At 56.6% G+C, this 18,904-nt stretch overlaps 1 protein-coding gene across 3 annotated transcripts in view; it reads left to right on the top strand.

Moving 5' to 3' along the window:
- The first annotated feature begins 12,286 nt into the window (after nt 1-12,286).
- Nucleotides 12,287-18,904, top strand: part of ATOH8 (atonal bHLH transcription factor 8) — a 36,125-nt gene continuing 29,507 nt past the window's right edge. The window contains exon 1 of one of the 3 annotated variants that reach the window (XM_044772774.2): nt 12,287-13,570. In XM_044772774.2, the coding sequence (XP_044628709.2) occupies nt 12,815-13,570 (756 nt within the window). In that variant the 5' untranslated portion in view covers nt 12,287-12,814. The remainder of the gene's footprint in view (nt 13,571-18,904) is intronic. The other 2 variants (XR_006529391.2, XM_044772773.2) reach the window with 2 other exon arrangements.

The raw sequence follows: 18,904 nt of genomic DNA, 5'->3' as shown, positions 1-18,904 counted from the left end.
CTTCCCAATGATATCGTGAAGTTGCACATTCGTTGGAAGGCCTCCCATGTACTCCCAAGACTCTCCCTCTGGCTTTCTCCAGGCCTAAATTTCCACCATTAGAGACTCCTTTCCTTGGGTTAAGAAATGTCCTGAGTCAAAGCCAAAGTACGCTTGGGAAAAGTTTGTTAACTACTTTGCTCACAGATTGGGATGGAGAAAAAGTGGAAAATCCTATGGTCCCTGGAGTCCGACAGATAGGGATCCAGCCAGAGAGAAGGAGCTGAGGGTCAAAGAACTTGGCAGCATCATCCAGGGCAGGAGGACCACCTGGGCTGCCTATCCAAAGTTCAGCTCCTCAGTAGACACCTCAGGTGGTGTCTGATCCAGCAGGTGGAAAGAATGGCAGAAATATACATTTTATTACACATCTCAGGTGACTCGGACACAGGTGGTGCTGCCACTGTTTTCCAGGGGACGCTGGACCAGAGCTCCTGGATCTTTCCTGTTGGCCTGTGTGACTTTCTGCTCCAGTGGCACTGGGCTGTCACAGCTGAGCAATTCCAGCCTCTGCAAACTTCACCAGGCCCCTCAGCCCAGGACCTCTTTACTATTGCCAGGTCCCTTTAAGATTCCAGGCCCTTCCCTGTGTGGGGAAGCCGGCACCGGCACCGTGTAGAAGGGACCCAGACACGTGAGTCCCAGTGTAGGCTCTGAGCTACCTGCCCTCACCCTCTCCCACAGCTTCCTGAGCTGTCCTGACACGCCCAGATTCTCACGTGACAGTCCGCTCACTCCTGGCCCCTGACGCTTGACAATACTTCTTGGGCTTTGCTGGGCCTGGGACCCTGCGTCTCAGCCCAGGCCCCAAGATGCCCTTGGTCCTGGGGTCCCTCTCTCCTCTCTGATGCCCTCATGGGACCCTCATGGGCAGAAGGCTTTTTGCAGCCCTGCTCACCAGCTCTGTGCCTCAGCCAGATTTGTGGCTGGGATACCCTCACTCCGGAGTCGGCCAACCACCCTCACCATCCTCCTTCCCACCCTACCACCTCCTCCAGCCCCCTCCTATCCCTTGGGCTCTTCCAGTCCCTCCCTCCCCTGCTGAGATGAGCACCCGTATTTCAGGCCTGAGTCCATCCTGCCCTTGTAACACTCCTCAGCCCACCTCTTTCCCAGGGACGGAGCGCCCAGTTTGGGGCTGACCTTCTGAATCCCACCCCCATACGCCCAGCCCTTGACTGACAGGCCCAGGCCAAGCTTCCCTGTTCTGACCCCTGGCCTTTGCCTGACCCCATGGGCAGGCCTGGGTGCCAGCCTCTGCCCTCCCTGGCTGGCCTGTCCCCCTGCCGCCTGAGCCTGGGTCGTGACATCTTTCCACCTAGCGGCTCTTATTTTGAGAAGGCAAACACAGCGGCACCCACAGGCATGTGCACACACACACATGCACCCCCTCCACGCCCCGACACCTCACGCACTGGCATGAAAATCAGGCTGGCCATGTTTATTTTTCTTCCGTTAATTTCCCCTGTAGAACGAACACCGTCCTGTAACACCCCCCACCCTCTTCTTGCAGATCCGAGGCTCCCCCCGCCCTCTTCTGTGTCCTCCCTTCGCAGCTGTGAATGAGAACAGAGTGAGTCTTTTAGCAGGAGGCAGCGGCCTGAATGAACCGATCGTGGCCTCAAAGCCAGCGGGGAAGGAGGGGTTGTGAGCATGTGTGTTTGCGTCTCAGAAACTCTTTGCACACCCCCAAGCTCAGATTTTTCCATGTGCGTTGGAGCGAATGCCTCCCCATCTCACCCCCTCCTTTTCAATTTTATTTTATTTCATTTTTGGTCCCATGCATTTTGTTTTCTGTTTTCTACAAGGGAGCCTGAATCGGGGCCTCAGAAAAACAAGGCTGAGCTGCCAACTGGAAATGTTTGCTCTGGGGGCGAGTTCGGAGGCTGGCGTCAGGCGGGGCCAGATCCGTGCCAGCGGAATGTGATTTGGGGGGGAAGCTGCAGGTCACTCAATCGCTGGCAGCCTGCCCGGGAGCAACTGGATGCTTTCTGGGCTGTGTGTGTGTGTAGACTTTTTTCCCTCATGCAAATAGAGCCCTGGAGACGTGGAGACAGAAGCATTAGGAAGAAACTAGACAGGGGCTGGAAAATCAGGGGAACCAGGGAGATTAGGTGGGTGGGGGTGAGGGGAGGGTGCCAGGGTCTGCACAGCCACTTTATCTGGCACCCATTGTGTTGTCAGCCCAGAGCTGGGGGCTCTCGAGAGTGAGGGGAGATGCAAACCACCCCAGCCCCCAGTGCCTCATGGGCTCTTTGGAGAAACGAGTCTCCTGGTACAGAGCACAGGCAGGCCAGCCTGGAGGTCCCCCAGAGGTGGCTGAGGGTGTTCAGGGAAGGCTTCCCGGAGGAGGTGTGGTAGAGTCCCAGCCAAGAAGCATGAAGTATTGCACTGAACGGAAAGGAGAGGTGTTCAGGACACTGTTGGTAGCCACCATGTGTCACACCCTGTGCTAAGCCCTTTACACTGACATCAGTTTAATCCTCCCAACAACCCTGCAAGGGGCAGTAATCTTTCCATCCGACTTTGCAAATGAGGAAACTGAGGCCCAGAGAGATTAGGGAACTTGACCAAGCTCCCAGTGGTAAGCCGGGATTCAACTCAGGGCTGTCCCACTCCAAAGGCTGACCTCTCCCCCCTCCACCGAGGGTCTTTTTCCACCTTAGCCAAGTTCCTCGGGCAAGGGCTGGTTTCTGTTTTTTGGGTTTTTTTGACCCTGGAACAAGAACTGTTAAATTCAAGGTGGGGATCTAAGATGCCCAGGTAGACTTCCCAGAGGACAGTGGGTCAAGGACATGAAGATCAGAGAGGAACGTGCCTTGTTTTACTTTTCCCAGGAGGCAGTGGCTGGGCCCCTTGGCGGTGCTGCCAGGTTTCACCGAGTCAGGCCTCCCCTACCGCCTGGCCTGCCTTACCAAGGACCCACATGCCCTCCCGCACTCCCCAGCCTGCCCTTTCACACACCAAGTTTTTTCCCACCCCGGATGTTCACTCTGGGACTGCCTCCTTTGGGGTTCCTCAGAAGTTATCTATGCCACTCTGAGGAGCGCATGAAACTGAGGTGAACCAGACAGAACAGATTTATCTGGGGCAACTAGCATGACCCTAGAGATGGAGTCAGGAGACCCAGAGCCACCACTACCTCCCAGTGACGTCACGCGAGTCCGCTGCCTGCTCAGGTCTCAGTTTCCTCAGTTCTAAAATGAGGAGCGGCCTGGATGGTCTTTGAGCTGTCACAGATGGAAGGAAAGAAGGTAAGATGGTGGAACTGATATGTAGGGGTTGTGTGGGGGGTGAGAGGAGCTCATCTAAGGTGTCCAGCCCACTGCAGAATGATTCTCTGCCAGAGGCAGCAGGGGCTGTCACAGGCTCGGGAGAGAAGGAAACAAGCCAGGCTTGGTGGGGCAGGAGAAGATGGTGAGGGTGGCAGAGTCATGGTCAGGATGGTCAGACCCAAGCTTGTCCTGTGGAGATCAGAGGGGCAGTAATCTATCTGATTAGAACGGCTCTATTGGCCACTTGGGGATTGTATTGTCCTGAGGCCAAATAGTTGATTAGTCTCACCCATTGATTCTTTTTGACCTGACTACTAGTGTTAGGTAAACACTAGCTTGGGGGTCACCTGGGCCTGCCAGATCATCTACATTGGTTGAACTGACTCATCGATTCCACAAGACAACTGATTTTACCAATTATTTCCAGGAAACAGGCAATTGACTGAATTAACCAAACCCAGTAATTGTTTTGGCTTTTCAGAGACAGTCTTTGGATCAGTCATCTTTGGTCCTCAGAGACACTGAAGCCACCTGCCACAGCAGCCGGGCCCCTGAGCAGGCTGGGAAAAACCCTACAAACAATGGGCTTTGGGACTCGGTCTCCCCCATCAACAAAACTGGAAGGTTGGACTAGACCAGCAGTGGCAAATACATGACAGGAATACTGTTACTCTTCCTCTTTCATCCATGGCAGACATTGCTAATCAATTACAGCCCTCATTCCCAGGGGACCCAGATGCAGCCTCAGAATCCTTTTCAACACAGGGCTTCAGGCAGCCACTACCAATCAACCAGATTTGCCATGCATGATAAAAAGCATTTGTCCTCCAGTGGCCCTAGATGATCTCCAAGCCGCCCTCCAGCTGTGCTGATCTAGAATTGCAACCCATTAGGCGTCTGCGGACTCAGCCTGGAGACCACCAGATCGACAGCCGTCCCTGGGGCTTCCCAGGTCTTTGGAGCTGCCCTTGAGCTGGGCCACGGCTGAGCTGGTGCCTTATTAATTTTCCTCACTGCTAATAAATGTGCATTGCGTCAGCTCCATTCTGCCCCCTCATGTTCTCCGGCTGCCGCCATCGCGGGGACTTTTTCAGAGAGCTGTAAAAATAGTTTTTTGAGGAGCCTACACAGAAGAAGCAGCCGGCCTTTTTTTGTTTCCTTTCTCTTCTGAGGGAGATGGGTACGGAATACTTCACAGTGATGGAATGTGCTCCTCGGGGAATTTAAAGTTGTTTTCCCTTAAAAAAAGAAAAAGGAGGTATCGCCCTCTGGTTTCCCTAGCCACAGAGCATGTCTGTGAGGACTGGTAACAGCTCCCGGGAGATCACCGGCTTAAGCCAGGTCTCGTTAGGCTGTTGACAACTAGGTCCTCATGAGCAAAACCGTAGCGAGCCTCTCTCACCACCCAACCCCTTGGCTGCTCCGGCTTCTATGTTCAGCGAGCTGGATGGCTCCACGAGAGAGCCCTTGCCTGCGATGCAGGAGGGCTTTCTTTCTAAGCAGTGAATGTTTCACTTTCTCCGCTGGTGCTCTGGGTCTTGAAAAGGCTTAAGACAAATGCTAAGATGCTAGGGGTGGAAGGATCTTGGGGTATGTAGGCTCCACCTCCTCCTCACTCTTCCCATTTCGCAGATGAAGAAACTGAGGCTTGCAGAGGGTAGGGGACAGGGCGGGTAGGTTCCAAAGGGAAGGGCACATAGCTGGTCCTGGGATGAGAACGCATCTCTTGACTCCCAGCCCAGCTTGTCAAAGGTGCAGGACAACTCCGACAGCCTCTAGCCCAGAGCTTCTCGAACCTGAGTAAAGGATGCCCCTGTCTGGAAAGGCAGCACATTGTCACAGAGCCCTAGAACACAATTATACTTTTATGCTTTTAATTCTTATATGACTATGAACCAAAATATTAATAAATTAATAAACAAAACTACAAAGATGATAAAGTTCACATTAACAACATAAAGTTATATGATGATGTCAGAGGGAGGGAAGGGGACCAGGAGAGGGCAGGGCCAAGTCAAATGCTGTCAGAGGAAGCCAACAGCCTGGAAACTAAGCTGCTTTGGGGCATGGTTCATGTCCTCTTGGGGGTGTATTTGTCCAGCACAGCCCGGCTGGTAGTGTTTCTTCCTTGGGTAGGTCTCCTTGAGGCTCAGATTGCCACCTCACTTCTTAGCAAATCCTCAACAGTCAGCGGAGTGTCACGTGAGCATCCCCTCTCTCCTCTGCCATCTTACCCGCCAATGGGAAGAACCCTCGCTGGGCTTTGCCAGGGTGCAGGCGCTGCTCCTCCCTGCCACTCCCTCTGTCCTCCGGGTGAGAACACAACCATAAACATGGTGCATAAGTAGATCATATCGTGTGTTACACAGAGAAAAGGGTTGTTCCAGTTGTAAATGGGTGGTGAGGGGACGCCTGAGGGAGGAAGCGACACACCAGCGAAGGCTTGGAGGAGGCGAGGGAACAAGCCGTGGGCATTTCTCAGGGAGGTGGCCTGCCTGGCCAAATCCCACTGTCCTTCCAGCCTGGTTCAAACACCCCTTCTTCCAGGAAGACTCCCAGAGCAGTTCCGCCACCCTTGGGGCTCCCATAGCTTTTCCTGTAGCATGTGTCACTTTGTACCATGTCTTAAGATCTTATCAGGCTTGTATTATCTTTCTTCTGGACCCGGACCTCCTTGGGGTGGACACTATGTCTCCTTCCACCAGAAGGTCAGCTTGCTTAGGGCAGAGGTTTTTGCTCTGTTCACGGCTGTATCTCCAGCCTCTGTAAGCACTCTACAAACGCATATTGAATTGTCACAGGGGACAAAGGAAGTCCTCTGCATCTGAGCTCCTGCCGGTGGACACCTCATCTTTCTGCCCAAGGCCTGGCTCGCCCAAGATTTATCAAATGAGTGAATGAGTGTTGATTTGTATCCATTGTCCCCGAGGCAACTGATCAGGCTAGGAGACCCAAAGTCAGAGAAAAGAGTAAATTCGACATGACCACCACTTCTTGGCGGTCAGAGCAGCTATTCCTGTGATGTGACTAGCTCTGTCTCTGGATCCGCTGGTTTCCGCCATCAAAGCAGCTGATTGAAGAGCGGAGCAAGCCCTGGTCCAAACTGAGCACTGGGCCTTCACTCGTTCAGGAAGTACTTATGGAGTACCTACTATGTACCAGGAATTGTTCTAGGGGCTGGAATACAGCAGCGAACAAGTCAGGCAAAGATCCCCGCCCTCATGGAGCTGACATTCTGGTGGGAGGAGACAGAAATAAGCAATCAAACCAATAATATATATATTGTGTCAGGTGATGCTAAGTGCTGTTGACAAAATAAAGCAGCGAAGAGGCAGAAAGTTCTGAAGGGGAGGGGTGCAAACTTTAGATAGGGTGCTCAGGGACAGCCTCACTGAGGCGACATAGAAACACCAGAAGGAGGTGAGAGAATGAGCCACAAGGCTACCTGAGGGAGAGCATTCCAGGCAAAGGGAATAGCCAGTGCAAAGGCCCCGAGGCAGGAGGGAACTGACTGGGTATATTCGAGGGGTAGCAAGGAGCCCAGGGTGGTGGGAGCAGAGTGATGAAGTTGGGGAGAGAAGAGGGGATGAGGTCAGAGAGGAAATGGGGACCAGATGTCAACCTGGCTCTTACTGGAATGTTCTAGTTTGCCACTGGTGTTTGACAAACCACCCCAAAATGTACTGGCTTAAATCAGCAATTTCGTATTTGTTCTTGTGGTTTGACAGGTTGACTGGGCTCAGCTGGGTGGTTCTTGCTCAGGCTCCTCCACATGGTTGCAGCCAGAGAGAGGCTGGGGCTGGAGGCACATGAAGGTTCCACTTGACCTCGTGCCTTCTTCACTCCCAGGTCTGGCACCATGGTGCTCTCCACATGGTCTCGCTCTCTGGCAGAATAACCTGGACTTCTTGCACAGTGACTAAGGGTTCCACCTGGCAGGAAGCTGAAACAGCCAGTCCCCTTAAAGCACAGCATCACTTCCACTTCTGCAGGGCTCCAGTAGCCCAAGCAGTTGCAGGTTAGCCCAGGTTCATGGGGTGGAGGAACAGATGCCGCCTCTGCAGGCATGCAGGGAGAGAAGGAACTGATGGCAGCCCCTAACACATCTGAGATAAGCAGGAAGTCACTGGGAGGTTCTGAGCAGAGAAATGACACGATATGTCCTATGTTTTAACAGGGCACCTGGCCAGCTGCGTGGAAACCTGGCACCTGCCTGCCCATCATGCCCATCACGCCCCATGGGCCTTGCCCGCTGCAGGGGAATCTGCTACGTTAACAGCATAGCGTGTTCTCATGGCCAAGAATGTCGCAGAAAGGGAGTGCTAAAGGCCTCCTCCCTCCCTCCTGCCGTGCCCTTATTGGTGTCCTGTCCCAATTTTCCATAATTGGGATGGTCACGGGGATAGAGGAAGGTAGAAGGAAGACTGGAGAGTAAGTTGGGAGAGCTTCCTCCCTGGATGTCTCATTGCTGTCCTCTGGATCCAGTGTCCTGCCAGTTAACAGTGGCAGTGTGAGCACTGTGACTGGGAGCGAGGGAGCGGCTTTGGGGACCACCAGGCTGACCGTATTCCAGTTTCTGCTCACTCCCGTGGGTGGTCCGATCCAGGGCTGCGGTGAGGACAACTCCAGGGTGCACCAATCACATGCCTTGCGTTTCCTCCTGGCGGTCTATTTCCACTCTTCCTCCCTTTCTCTAATGGGCGACACACCCACTTTGGAACAATCTGAACAGCCAGAAATAGGGACTCCAGATTCAGGCATGTAGAGCTTCATGTAGCAAGTGTCCAAGCTTCCATCCCATCCGGCCAAGAAGACGGCAGTCACTGGATGCCACCCTGCAGAGCTGTCCTGTCCTCACCCGCGGGGGATGCCCTCGCACCCAGGAACTGCTGGGCAGCTTCCGCCCAGCAGTGCCGGGATGGCACCAGTGCCTGGACACCAAGATCCAGGGTCATTATGCTGGGACAGTGCCCATCTGACCCCGACCTGGAAGGAGCTGAAGGGGCACTGGGCTGGTCCACGGGAGGCCAGTGGCTTCAGCTGAGAGGTGGACAGCAAGAAGCCCATCCAGGCTGGCAGCACATGCAGGGACAGCCAGGCAGCCAAAGAGGCCAGCCCTATACGTGGCCCAGCTACTCACTCCCCACACGTAGTCACTGAGCTCTAGGAGGCAGCAAAGCACGGTGGTTTAAAGCTTGGGTTTGGGGGTCAGTTGGTCTGGGTTCCAACCCCACTTCCATTATTTCCTTTCTCTTGGCCAGTTTTTTCCTCTAGGGGCCTCCAATTCCTTATCTGTAGAATGAGTTTACCCTCTGGGGCCCTTATAAGGATTTATGAAATAGAGCCTGTAACCGCGCCCCACTTGGTAGTCATGAGCACTGTCTGGCTGGGTTGCATTTGCTCCCATGGCCTATGCACTGAGCTCTTGCCTTCCTTTCCCTTTCTACCTTCATTCCTGCTCCCTGGACCAGCCGTCCAGCTCATGTGGAAGCTCTCAGTGCACATGATGCTAGCCCTCAAACAGGTAGTCCAGGGGGGATGTTTCTAATGTAGGGCCTAGGTTTTCTTGAAGTGTCTGCATTGTCCCATCTCAAGCAGGGGGGCAGACCACTTGGAGCCTTGAGAGTCTTTTCATCCCGGCAACTCTATGAATTCATGAAATCCATGTTACTGTCATTGCAGGGCCACCACTCCTGGCTCCAAAATGAGCAAGAAGTTCCTTGTGGGGAGACGCTACGTCGTGTGTAGGCCAGGCAGTGTCACACCACCAGGGGGCGCCGCCCAGCTGGTCTCTCTCCCCACTTCTCAAGGAGGCTGAGGGAAGGCAGAATCGCTAGCCCTGGGAGGCACATTTGTCCTTAGTGTAGGGGGGCCGGGGCAGCTGGCCTGGGCTTTGAAGGTCTGCCACCTGTTGGGTTGGGGATGGCAATAACAGGGACCTTAAACACCACTTGGGCTCTTTACAGCTTGCCTGATGTTCCTGTGCGTGCCAAGTCTATCTTATAATTAAGGAGATAATGCCCAGATAACAAACCAAGGCTCAGAGAGGTGAAGCGGCTACCCAAGGCCACACAGCTGGTAAGTGGCAAAGATCCCTCCTAGGCTTGCCTGATGCTAACCCAGAGGCCCTGGCATTTGACCAGCGGGAGAGGCAGCTTGGTAAGGGGGAAGAGGCGTGCCCTGGGTGAGTGGAGCCAGGTTTGAATGCTGCCCTACCTCCGCCCAGCGCAGCTGACCACTCCCGTCCACTCCCTTCCCCTCCTCCCACCCCATGGGATCTCAGTGAGCTTCTCCTCTCTTTCGGGAGAGTTGGTGAGGAGCTCAGGATCAGCATAAGTGGAGCCCTTCATACTCAACCAAGACATGCGATTTTCCTGGAACACAGCCTGGCCTCTTTAGGGACAATTTTCAGTCCTGCCAGAGACTTCCACCCTTCCCAACCAGCTGTGGACTCCCGAGCCTGCAACTGCACCCCGAGTCTGGGGGCAGATGTTGGAGTGCAAGGAGCCTGGGCAGTGGTGCTCGCCCAGGCTGCCTAAGGCCACCCTTCATTCTACTTTATGCACCAGGCTCAACTCTGTACACGCGGCCTCATTGACACTCATGCCAGCCCTGTGAGGCACACTATTATGACCTCCGTTTTACAGAGGAGGAAACTGAGGTTCAGAGAGTACTTTAGCAGCTCTGGAGAGCGGGGCTTGGCTTTCCCCCCATCTCTGCCACTGGCTGGTTAGGTTCACCAGGAGTGGGCAAGCTGGGTTCCAAGCCTCTGCTTGGGATCTGGAGAATGTAAACGGCATAAGGGCTGGTCGTCCTTGAGCAAATGTTTAGGCACCTACTGTTGGAGACAGGGAGGAAGGAAACAGCAGCCTTTCAGGAGCACGCAAAACCAGGGCGTCGGACAGGTCTGCAGCCAAGGGTAAGTTGCAGTAATGCTCGTGAGTGAGCATGCGCAGAGGCCAGCCAGAGCGACAGCGGGCTGTGGGGATCAGCCACGGCTTCCAGGAGGAGGGGCAGACTGGAACTGGTCATCAAAGGGTGAGGGGAGGTGTAGGAGACCGTGGGCATTAGGGTCCCGGGCTGGGTGGAGAAACAGGAGGAGAAGGAGGGCTCCTCTCTGGGGCACGCCCTTGGTCTTCAGGAGGGAGGTAAGGAGTGGGAAGATGCTGGGTGTCCAGGGAAGAGCGTGTCTCGGGGAGCACCTGCATTATGATGCTGGGACCCATCTCAGTGGAAAAAATGAGGTTTCGCATTTACTATGGTCAGAAAACTGCACGCCTCCATCTGTGTGTGTCCCTGTGCGAATGTGGATGTGTCAGAGTGTGTTTGAAGCCTTATGTCAAAGTCCTTTCATGATCTCTTTTAGTTTCCCAGCTACCCTGAGACGTTGGCTGGACAGAACGATCCTCAAGGACAGACAGAAAACAGAACCAGGGGCATGGAAAGTCTTGCCCATGGTCATGGGGCTCCATAGTTGAAAAGCCAAGGCCCATTCCTGGCTCCAGCTCTAGGCTCCTGCCCCTGAACCTTCTGCCCAGACTCCCATCCGACCTCCTGGGACCCTGCCTGCCACAGCCCACCACACCATCTACCTCCTTGCACCCCCATGACCTCCTCCCCTGGGGGAGACAGGGCACTCCAGATGGAGTGTGAGCCCTGCATTTTCACAGGAAAACCGCCACAGGGTCTGGTGGGCCTGGGGGCGGGAGTGGAGGACCAAAATCAGAAAGCTGAAGATCCCAGTGGCTGCAGAGGCCAGAACCCAAGGCCAGGATGGAGGGTTCATCTTCTCCTCTCCCACAGCTTTGAGAGCCCACCACTGCCTCTAGGAGGAACTGCCGCAGAGAAAGGACCTCAAGGAGTGGAGTCCTGTGCTGGTCCTTCAGGGCAGCCTCTGGGAGATGGGCCTCGGCGGAGGGCCCCCTGGTTTGACCTCTTCTTTCCAGAATCTCCACTGGAATGGCACCGAGGACAGAGGGTCTGGGGGTCTGCCCCTTGCCAATAACAGTGGGCACTTGCAAGGCTCTCACTTCATGCCAGGCACTGCTCTGAGTGCTCCGCACTTATGTGCTCAATTAATCTTCACAACCACCTCGGAGGAAGGTTCAAATTATCACCTCCATTGTACGGAGGAGGAAAGGGAGGCACAGAGAGGCTCAGTGACTTGCCCAAGGTCACTCAGTTTATAAGTGGCAGAGCTGGGGTTTGAACCCAGGAAATCTGCCTCTAGGAGCTATTCTGCCTCTGATATTAATAATAATAATAACCAGAGCTGCCATTGACTAGCACCTGCTATGTGCCTGCTGCTTAATTCCTCACAGCAACACTGTGACCCAGGCATTGGTGTTCTCCGCATTTCTCATTCCCTAGAGGAGAAAATCCGGGCTTAGTGGGCCGCCTGGGGTGAGGCGACTTCAGAATCTCACAGATGCTCAGTCTGTCTAAATCCGAAGCTGTCACCCTCCCCGGCCTCTTTGACTCGCCGTGTGACGGACTACGGGAAAGCACATTCCTTCTCAAAGCCTCAGTTTCCCTATTACTCAAGCCTTCCCCTACTCCTGGCCTCCCCGCTGCAGCAAGTGACAGACTGGATGGGATTGCTGCGCGGTGGGAGCGAGGGTGTCGGGGAACTCCGGAGCTTTTCCCTTCCCCCATCGACCCCCCCACCCCCACCCCCACCCCCCAGCCCCACCCCAGTAGTGGCCGCTGGTTTTATCCTCCATTGGCGATTTGGGGTGGAGGGATGGACGGAGACGTGCTGGGGGCGGAAGGTCGATGCTGCGTCCACGAGAGGTCAGCGAGGCCGGGTAGAGAAGGCCCAGCTCTGATTTGGGGAAGGGCCGAAGGGCCCAGAAGCCACGTGCTCGTGGCAGTTCCACAGGGAGCAGACTGTCCTCTGGGAAAAGAGAGGCGCCCCCAACTTGGGTCGGGGGCAGGGAGCGAGAGCCCGAGGAGGCAGGTTCTGGGCAGAAGGGATGGGGGTGGGGGGAGGCAGAGAGGACGCGGACAAAGGAGGCGGCCGGCAGCCCAGCTGTTTTGAAAAATGCTTCCTGTTTCTTTAAAGGCGCTCGCGGCCCGGGCGGTCCGGGCTGGGGAGGCGGCGGCGGCGAGGGCTGCCTCCTCTCCGGGCGGCGGCGCTGACTGATCTCGCGAACCGGGCTTCTGTGTAAACTGAGGCTAAACAAACACAGATGGAGCGCAGCGGGCGTTCTCCAGAAATGCTGGCAGGGCGGCAGCGACTTCAGATGACACTCTGAGCGCTCCGGGAACGGACTGCCCGGCGGCTTCGCGGAGCCGGCGGCGCAGCTGCCCCGGGCGGGCGAGGGGGAGTAAGGGAGAGAGGGCGGGCGGAGGGCGGGAGGAGCAGGGGGAGAGCTGGAGACGCCGAGGCGCTGAGCGCGGCTGCGGCCGGGCAGAGCCGGCGCGCGGCGTGCAGAGCGAGCGCGGCGGGCGCGCGTCCCGGGCAGCCCCACGCCCCTGCCTCGCGCGCCGCCCGAGCCATGAAGCACATCCCGGTGCTCGAGGACGGGCCGTGGAAGACCGTGTGCGTGAAGGAGCTGAACGGCCTCAAGAAGCTCAAGCGGAAAGGCAAGGAGCCGGCGCGGCGCGCGAACGGCTATAAAACTTTCCGATTGGACTTGGAAGCGCCCGAGCACGGCGCCGCCGCCACCAACGGGCTGCGGGACAGGACCCAGCGGCTGCAGCCCGTCCCGGCCCCGGTGCTGGCCCCGGTGGCGCCCGCCGTGCCCTCAGGTGGGGGCGCGGACACGGCCGGGGAGCGCGGGGGCGCCCGGGCGCCGGAGGTCTTGGACGCGCGGAAACGCGGCTTCGCCCTGGGCGCAGTGGGGCCGGGACTGCCCACGCCGCCGCCACTGCCGCCGCCTCCTGCGCCCCAGGGCCAGGTACCCGGGGGTCCCGAGGCACAGCCTTTCCGGGAGCCCGGCCTGCGTCCCCGCATCTTGCTGTGCGCACCGCCTGCGCGCCCCACGCCGTCCGCGCCCCCTGCGCCCCTGGAGTCCCCGGCGCGCCCCGCGCCCCTCACGCGCCCGGGGGAAAGTTCCTACTCGTCAATTTCACACGTAATTTACAATAACCACCCGGATTCCTCCGCGTCGCCTAGGAAACGGCCGGGTGAAGCGACCGCCGCCTCCTCCGAGATCAAAGCCCTGCAGCAGACCCGGAGGCTCCTGGCGAACGCCAGGGAGCGGACGCGGGTGCACACCATCAGCGCAGCCTTCGAGGCGCTCAGGAAGCAGGTACCGGCTCCCGGCCGCACACCCTTGCTGCGCCCGGGGACGATTGCCGGAGTGGGTGGGTGAGGAAGATGAGAGTGTGTGAGAGGGGCCAACTGTCCCCTCCCGGTCGGCCCCAGGGCCCAGACAGCTTGGGCCCTCCTGGGACAGCGACCCTTGCCACAGCGTTGTTAATGGATCTTAGTTTGCAACGTGCGGGTGACGGTTCGAGATTTCTGGCCCGGCCAGCCCTGGTTCCCACCCGCCCCCTGGGGTGATCCTGTCTGCGCGTCTGACTTCAGCCCTCGTAGTTCACTTTTATGGCAATGAGCGTTTGTCTCCTGGAGTCCCTCGGGCGCGGAGGGGAATGTGGGAATCGGTCTCGGGCGGGGACCGGAGAAGACCCTTCCCTTCAGGCGTTTGGCGTGGTGGGGTTTTGGGAGGCCTGCAGTGCTGCGGACCGGCGGGCCTGCTGTTGCCACAATATAAGGGTCCCGCATTCCGGGGGAGCCTGTCAGCCCCTAGTTCCCAACAGGGATGTCCCTACCCTCAGCTTGCTCCTGAGCTCGACACCCCTCCCCTGGCGTCCTTAAGGACCCAGGCTCTGAGCCTGCGCCCCTCGCCAGGGGCGGCCTCAGGAACTGGCCGGTCATCGCCTTCCTGGGAGGTCCCCCCACCACTGCCCTTCACTCCCCGGTGAAGCAGGCTGGCCTGTTGAGGGGATTGGTTAGTTGGGGGATCTTTAGAGCCTCGTTCTAGGGTGGGTCAGGGGCTTCTCAGTTTGGGGTTGGTGGGGGCTGCCCTCACCAGACAGTGTCCTCTGGGGGCATGAGGAAGAATATTTGCTCAAGAATTATCCGTAGTGGGGAGGGGCAGTTTTACAATTCTACTTTAGACAAGATTGGGACTGCTCCGAGGTTCTAGGATTCTCATTTTTTTTAGAGGGAAGGGAGATCTAAGAAGAGGGTGGTAAGTTCCCCTTGCTCCCACCCTACACAGGGTATGGGGAGAAGGGGTTGGGGGTAGATTGTGATTGGTTTGAGCAGTCAGGTTTTTTTCTTGCTGTACAGCTGACTTCCTGTGTGACTCTAGGAAAGTTACTCAACCTCTCTGGGCTTTAGCCAACAACAGAGGATTTAAGAAAACATGATCATTTTGGATCACGCTCTCCTGTCCCTCCTCTCAGTGGGGTGGGCTATGGTGCCAGTATCCATCCACGGAAAGGGAATTGAACTCCTAGGAAAAGAGGCCCTATGACTTTTGAGCCAAAGTGTTTTGCTTGGGTTTGTAAGATGTTTGGTCAGTGAGGTGGGGTGGAGGGATCAGGTAGCTGTTACACACCAGGCTGGGCCACTGCTCACAGCTGCACCAGTTGGGACCCTGGGCAGTGGGCCCAGTGGAGCAGTCAGTCTCACCCTCAGGCAGCTGGCTCTGTGTGTCTGAATGTTTGGGGAGGGCAGCGGCCTGAAGGGCGTCCTGCAACCTACCCTCCAGGATGGAAGGATGACAGAAGGGCAGAGAGATGCCTGTCCACCTGCTCACCTTAGGGAGGCCATGTGCCCGGAGCATCACAGCTGGTGAGTAGCAGGACAGGGCTGGCCCCTCGGTCCTTTGACTGACAGTTCAGGGCCCTTTCTACCCCTCTGGCTGCCTGCTTCAGTTCCGAGAAGATGTTCATGGCCTCTGAGCGCTCTACGACATTTCATTTGTCCAGTGGCTTTAACTTCTTTCAATAATAAATTCCATCTTATTTGATCTTAACATCCCTGTCAGTTTGGATTAGCCCGTTTAGTGGAATGGCAAACAGGCCTGGAGAAGGAAGACTTGTCCCAGATCACCTAGTGGGTGAGGGAGGATGAGAGCAGGTTTTGGCCAAATGCTTCCCACAGCGCTGTCGGTCCGAGTCAGCGTCGTGGGCTCCCGCAGCCCCGCTTGCAGTGTTGGTGAGCAGGCGGAGGCTGGGTGTGCACACGGATGGCTCTCTGAGATGAGATGGTTAATCCTGGTCTCCTTTCACTTCTGCTCTTCCCATGCGGAGGTCCTATGTGACAGGGACAGATTCAGGGAGAGAGTGTGCACACACGTGCAGGGAGACCCGTGCACACACACAGGATCCTTACACGTGCCGGGAGCACACACAAATGCCCGGCCGCAGAAGCGCCTGCTCCTTGGCTGAACCATTCTGCCCCTTCCCCAGAAAGGCCGTGCGGGCATCTGCCTGTTGTCTGGGAGGGAAAGAAATAGAGCCAGGGCGCTTGTGGTCACAGAGCCAGGGGCTGGGGCCACACCCACCACATCCCAACCACCACAGCACCCATCCCATGGAGAAAGTCCTGTGTCCCGGAGGAGTTCCTTCCTCTTCTGGGCCTCATTGTCCCACATGTAAAATACACTCACACACAGGCACACACACATGCACCCCAGTGCACACAGGCTGTGGCTCTGGCTCTAAGCTCTGGCTCTCCGTTTGAAATGGGCCCTTAGGAAAGGAGGGAAGGAAGGAAGGAAGGAGAGTGGTTCTGCCTGAAATGAGGTCTTGGCCGATGCAGCACCGAGGTCAGTTCTGGGATGGTGGCTCCGTTCAGGGGCCTCGTTTCCCTGAGCAGCTTCCTGGTCCGGTGAAAAGAGCCCCGGCCTGCGAATCTGGAGGCTGGGGTTTGAGTCCTACCTCTGCTGCATGCTTTCTCTGTGACTATGGAGTAGTTGCTTTCCCTCTCTGGGCCTCAGTTGCTAAAGCTGGAAAATGGTGCAAAGAGCAAATGAAGAAAGGAATGGGGCTGGAGCAGGAAGGAACATCTCTTGAGCGTCTACAAGATCCTCGCTGCTGGGCAAGGCCTTGACACATGTAGAAATAAGAATTCTTTAATCATTTTATAACAATCGTAGAAACCACCATTTGTCACAGCTGTGCTCCTCAGTCCCTTGAGTACCCCGGAGCTGTCCACTCTCAGCATAGGGAAGCCAGACGGCCTCCTGCGTTGTCCAGTCCAGTATCCTCTCGACGGGGAAGGGAACTGGGGTTGGGGGCTGCTTAGCCGAGGAGGTGCAGGTGGGGCAGAGACCCTCTGGTCTGGGGGGGGATGGTGTGCGGCAGCAGGGCCGGGGGAGGGTGGGTGTGTGGGGCAGATGGTCAGGCCACAGCACATGCCACCAGCCCAGCTGCATGGGGCCCTCCCTGCTGCCTCATGTGAAGGCCATGTGTGCACAGCTGGGCCTGGCCCATGTGCGAGGCTGCTCCCAGGCCAGGTGGGAGGAGGTCGAAGGGAATGCCTGGCTTTGCTGGATGGGTGAGGGGAGGGGCCAGAGCTGTGGGCCTAGGCCTTGTGGCAGAACCTTCTGGCTCACAGGCTGTGCTCACTCTTGGGACGTCTGGTGTGCATGCAGATTCCCTCTCTCCCCTCGAGGAGCAAAGCCCCTCAGTGTTGATGGAGAAATGGCAGCCTTCTGGGCAGACACCTGAGGGGCAGTGAAGAACTCTCAGGACCTGCTGGGGTGCCCCTTCATGAAGGGGGTGCCAAGCAAGTGGGGCCCGGCTCCCTTCTCTACTGCCCCTGGATTCTTCCACGGGATCCTCACCAACTGAACTCAGGGCGGCCCAGGAGAGGGTATGGGGATGGTACCCCCGGCCCAGCACCTCCTTCAATCTCACACCCCATAGGAGGCAGGAGGCCATGGTCCCGCAGCAGCCTGTGCACACCTCAGGGAATGGGAGGCAGGCCTGCTTCCTCTGGGGACTCCATCCAGATGGATGAGGGGTGACAGAGGCCTCTGTCCTACCCTGTCATGTGCAGTCCGCAGGGCACCTGCTTGTGGAGCCTTGTTGCACTGGGAGAAGCGCCTTGCCTGGGCCTGTAGTTGCAAATCTGCATATTTTATAGGTGGGGACACTTACAAAGAGGGTAAGCAAGTGGCCAGAACTTGTACCCAGGCCTATCTGGCCCTGGAGCCATGGCTCTTAACTACTAGGACCCAGATTTTCAGGGTCCAGCTTCATGGCTGTGTAGAAAGTTGGGGTTTTAAAGAACCTGTTTAAATAGAATCTGACAAGAATCTTGAACAGCTCTGCATAGACTGGCTTTGCCCCAGGAAGCCATCAGCCTCTGACAGGAGAAGATTCGAGAATAATTTCAGATAGAATCAAGCGCCCAGCTGTGTATTGTGGACACAGTGATGTTGGAGCTCTTGGTCCCGGAGTCTTGGTGGGCTTCCAGGAGGGCATCTTGGGCAGGGTGTGAAGGATGGATAGGAGTAGGCACAGAGGCAAGAGGGTGGAGGACTTCCAGGCTTGTCCTGCTTTGACTGGTAGGTTCTTGGCCTTGTTTCTCCGTGGCACCTCCCTACACTTGCCCACTGCGACCCCATTCTGACTAGCAGGTATTCTGATGCCCATTTTATGGGTGAGGAAAGTGAGATTCCCTAAGGTTATGGACCTGCCTCAAGTCACATGTTAGGCCGGGAGTAGAGCTGGGTCCTCAGGCTCCCTGGCCAGTGCCCTTCCTGCTTTTTCCTGCTTGCTGGAGCCAGGAGAGGGTCTGGCTTGGGGTAGGTGGGATGGAATGCTTTGGGAGCATATGGGACCTTGTGAAAATCCCCAAATCTGCTCCTCTGAAGCTTAAAAATGTTTGTGGGGTGAGCATGAGGCAGGTCCTTTTATTTCCTGGAAGTTGGGCAGTCTGATGGGAGTTGGAGCCAAGTGACCCTGCGGCCTCCTTTGGCCTGTGTTCTCTGACCATGGTGACATGACTGCTATGGGGTCCTCTGCAGGTGGTTGGGCTCTGGGCCTCGCTGTGGATGCTCAGAGAGGTCATGCACAAGGCCGGGGTCGCATGGGACCATCAGTCCAGAACTCTCCATCCCCAGCTCAGAAGGGTGGGCTGCCCACCTGCCCACCTTAGGCATAGATGCTCATCCACATCCCTGAGCAGTTGCTTCTGGCTAATTGGAAAGAGCCCAGCTAAGGTGTGAGTTCAAAACCCAGTTCATCTCTCACCAGCTGAGAGACATGGGAAGTTGTTACACCCCCTGGGCATCAAAGGCGTCTCTGTAAAGTGGGAGTGGTGATTTCTACCTCCTTGGGCCGTTCAAAGATGAATAGAGGCACTGTATTCAAAACGCCCAGCCCTGCCTGGCCTCAGTAGATCACAGTAAACAGCAAGAGGGGCCTGGGCCCGATAGTCATGGAGAACCCATGCACCCACTCTCCAGATGGGGAAACTGAGGCTCAGAGAGCTGAAGGCACTTGCCCACTGCTGGTAAGTGCCTAGGATTCAGACCAGCTGTTTCCACCCTACCTCGACCTCCCAGAACCAGAACCAGCTGCTAGACTCTTATTTTGTGGCAGCAGCCCAGGCCAGGGTG

This window comes from Equus asinus, chromosome 6 (genome assembly GCF_041296235.1).
Source record: "Equus asinus isolate D_3611 breed Donkey chromosome 6, EquAss-T2T_v2, whole genome shotgun sequence".
NCBI lineage: Eukaryota > Metazoa > Chordata > Mammalia > Perissodactyla > Equidae > Equus > Equus asinus.
This window is presented reverse-complemented; position numbering and strand designations above follow the sequence as displayed.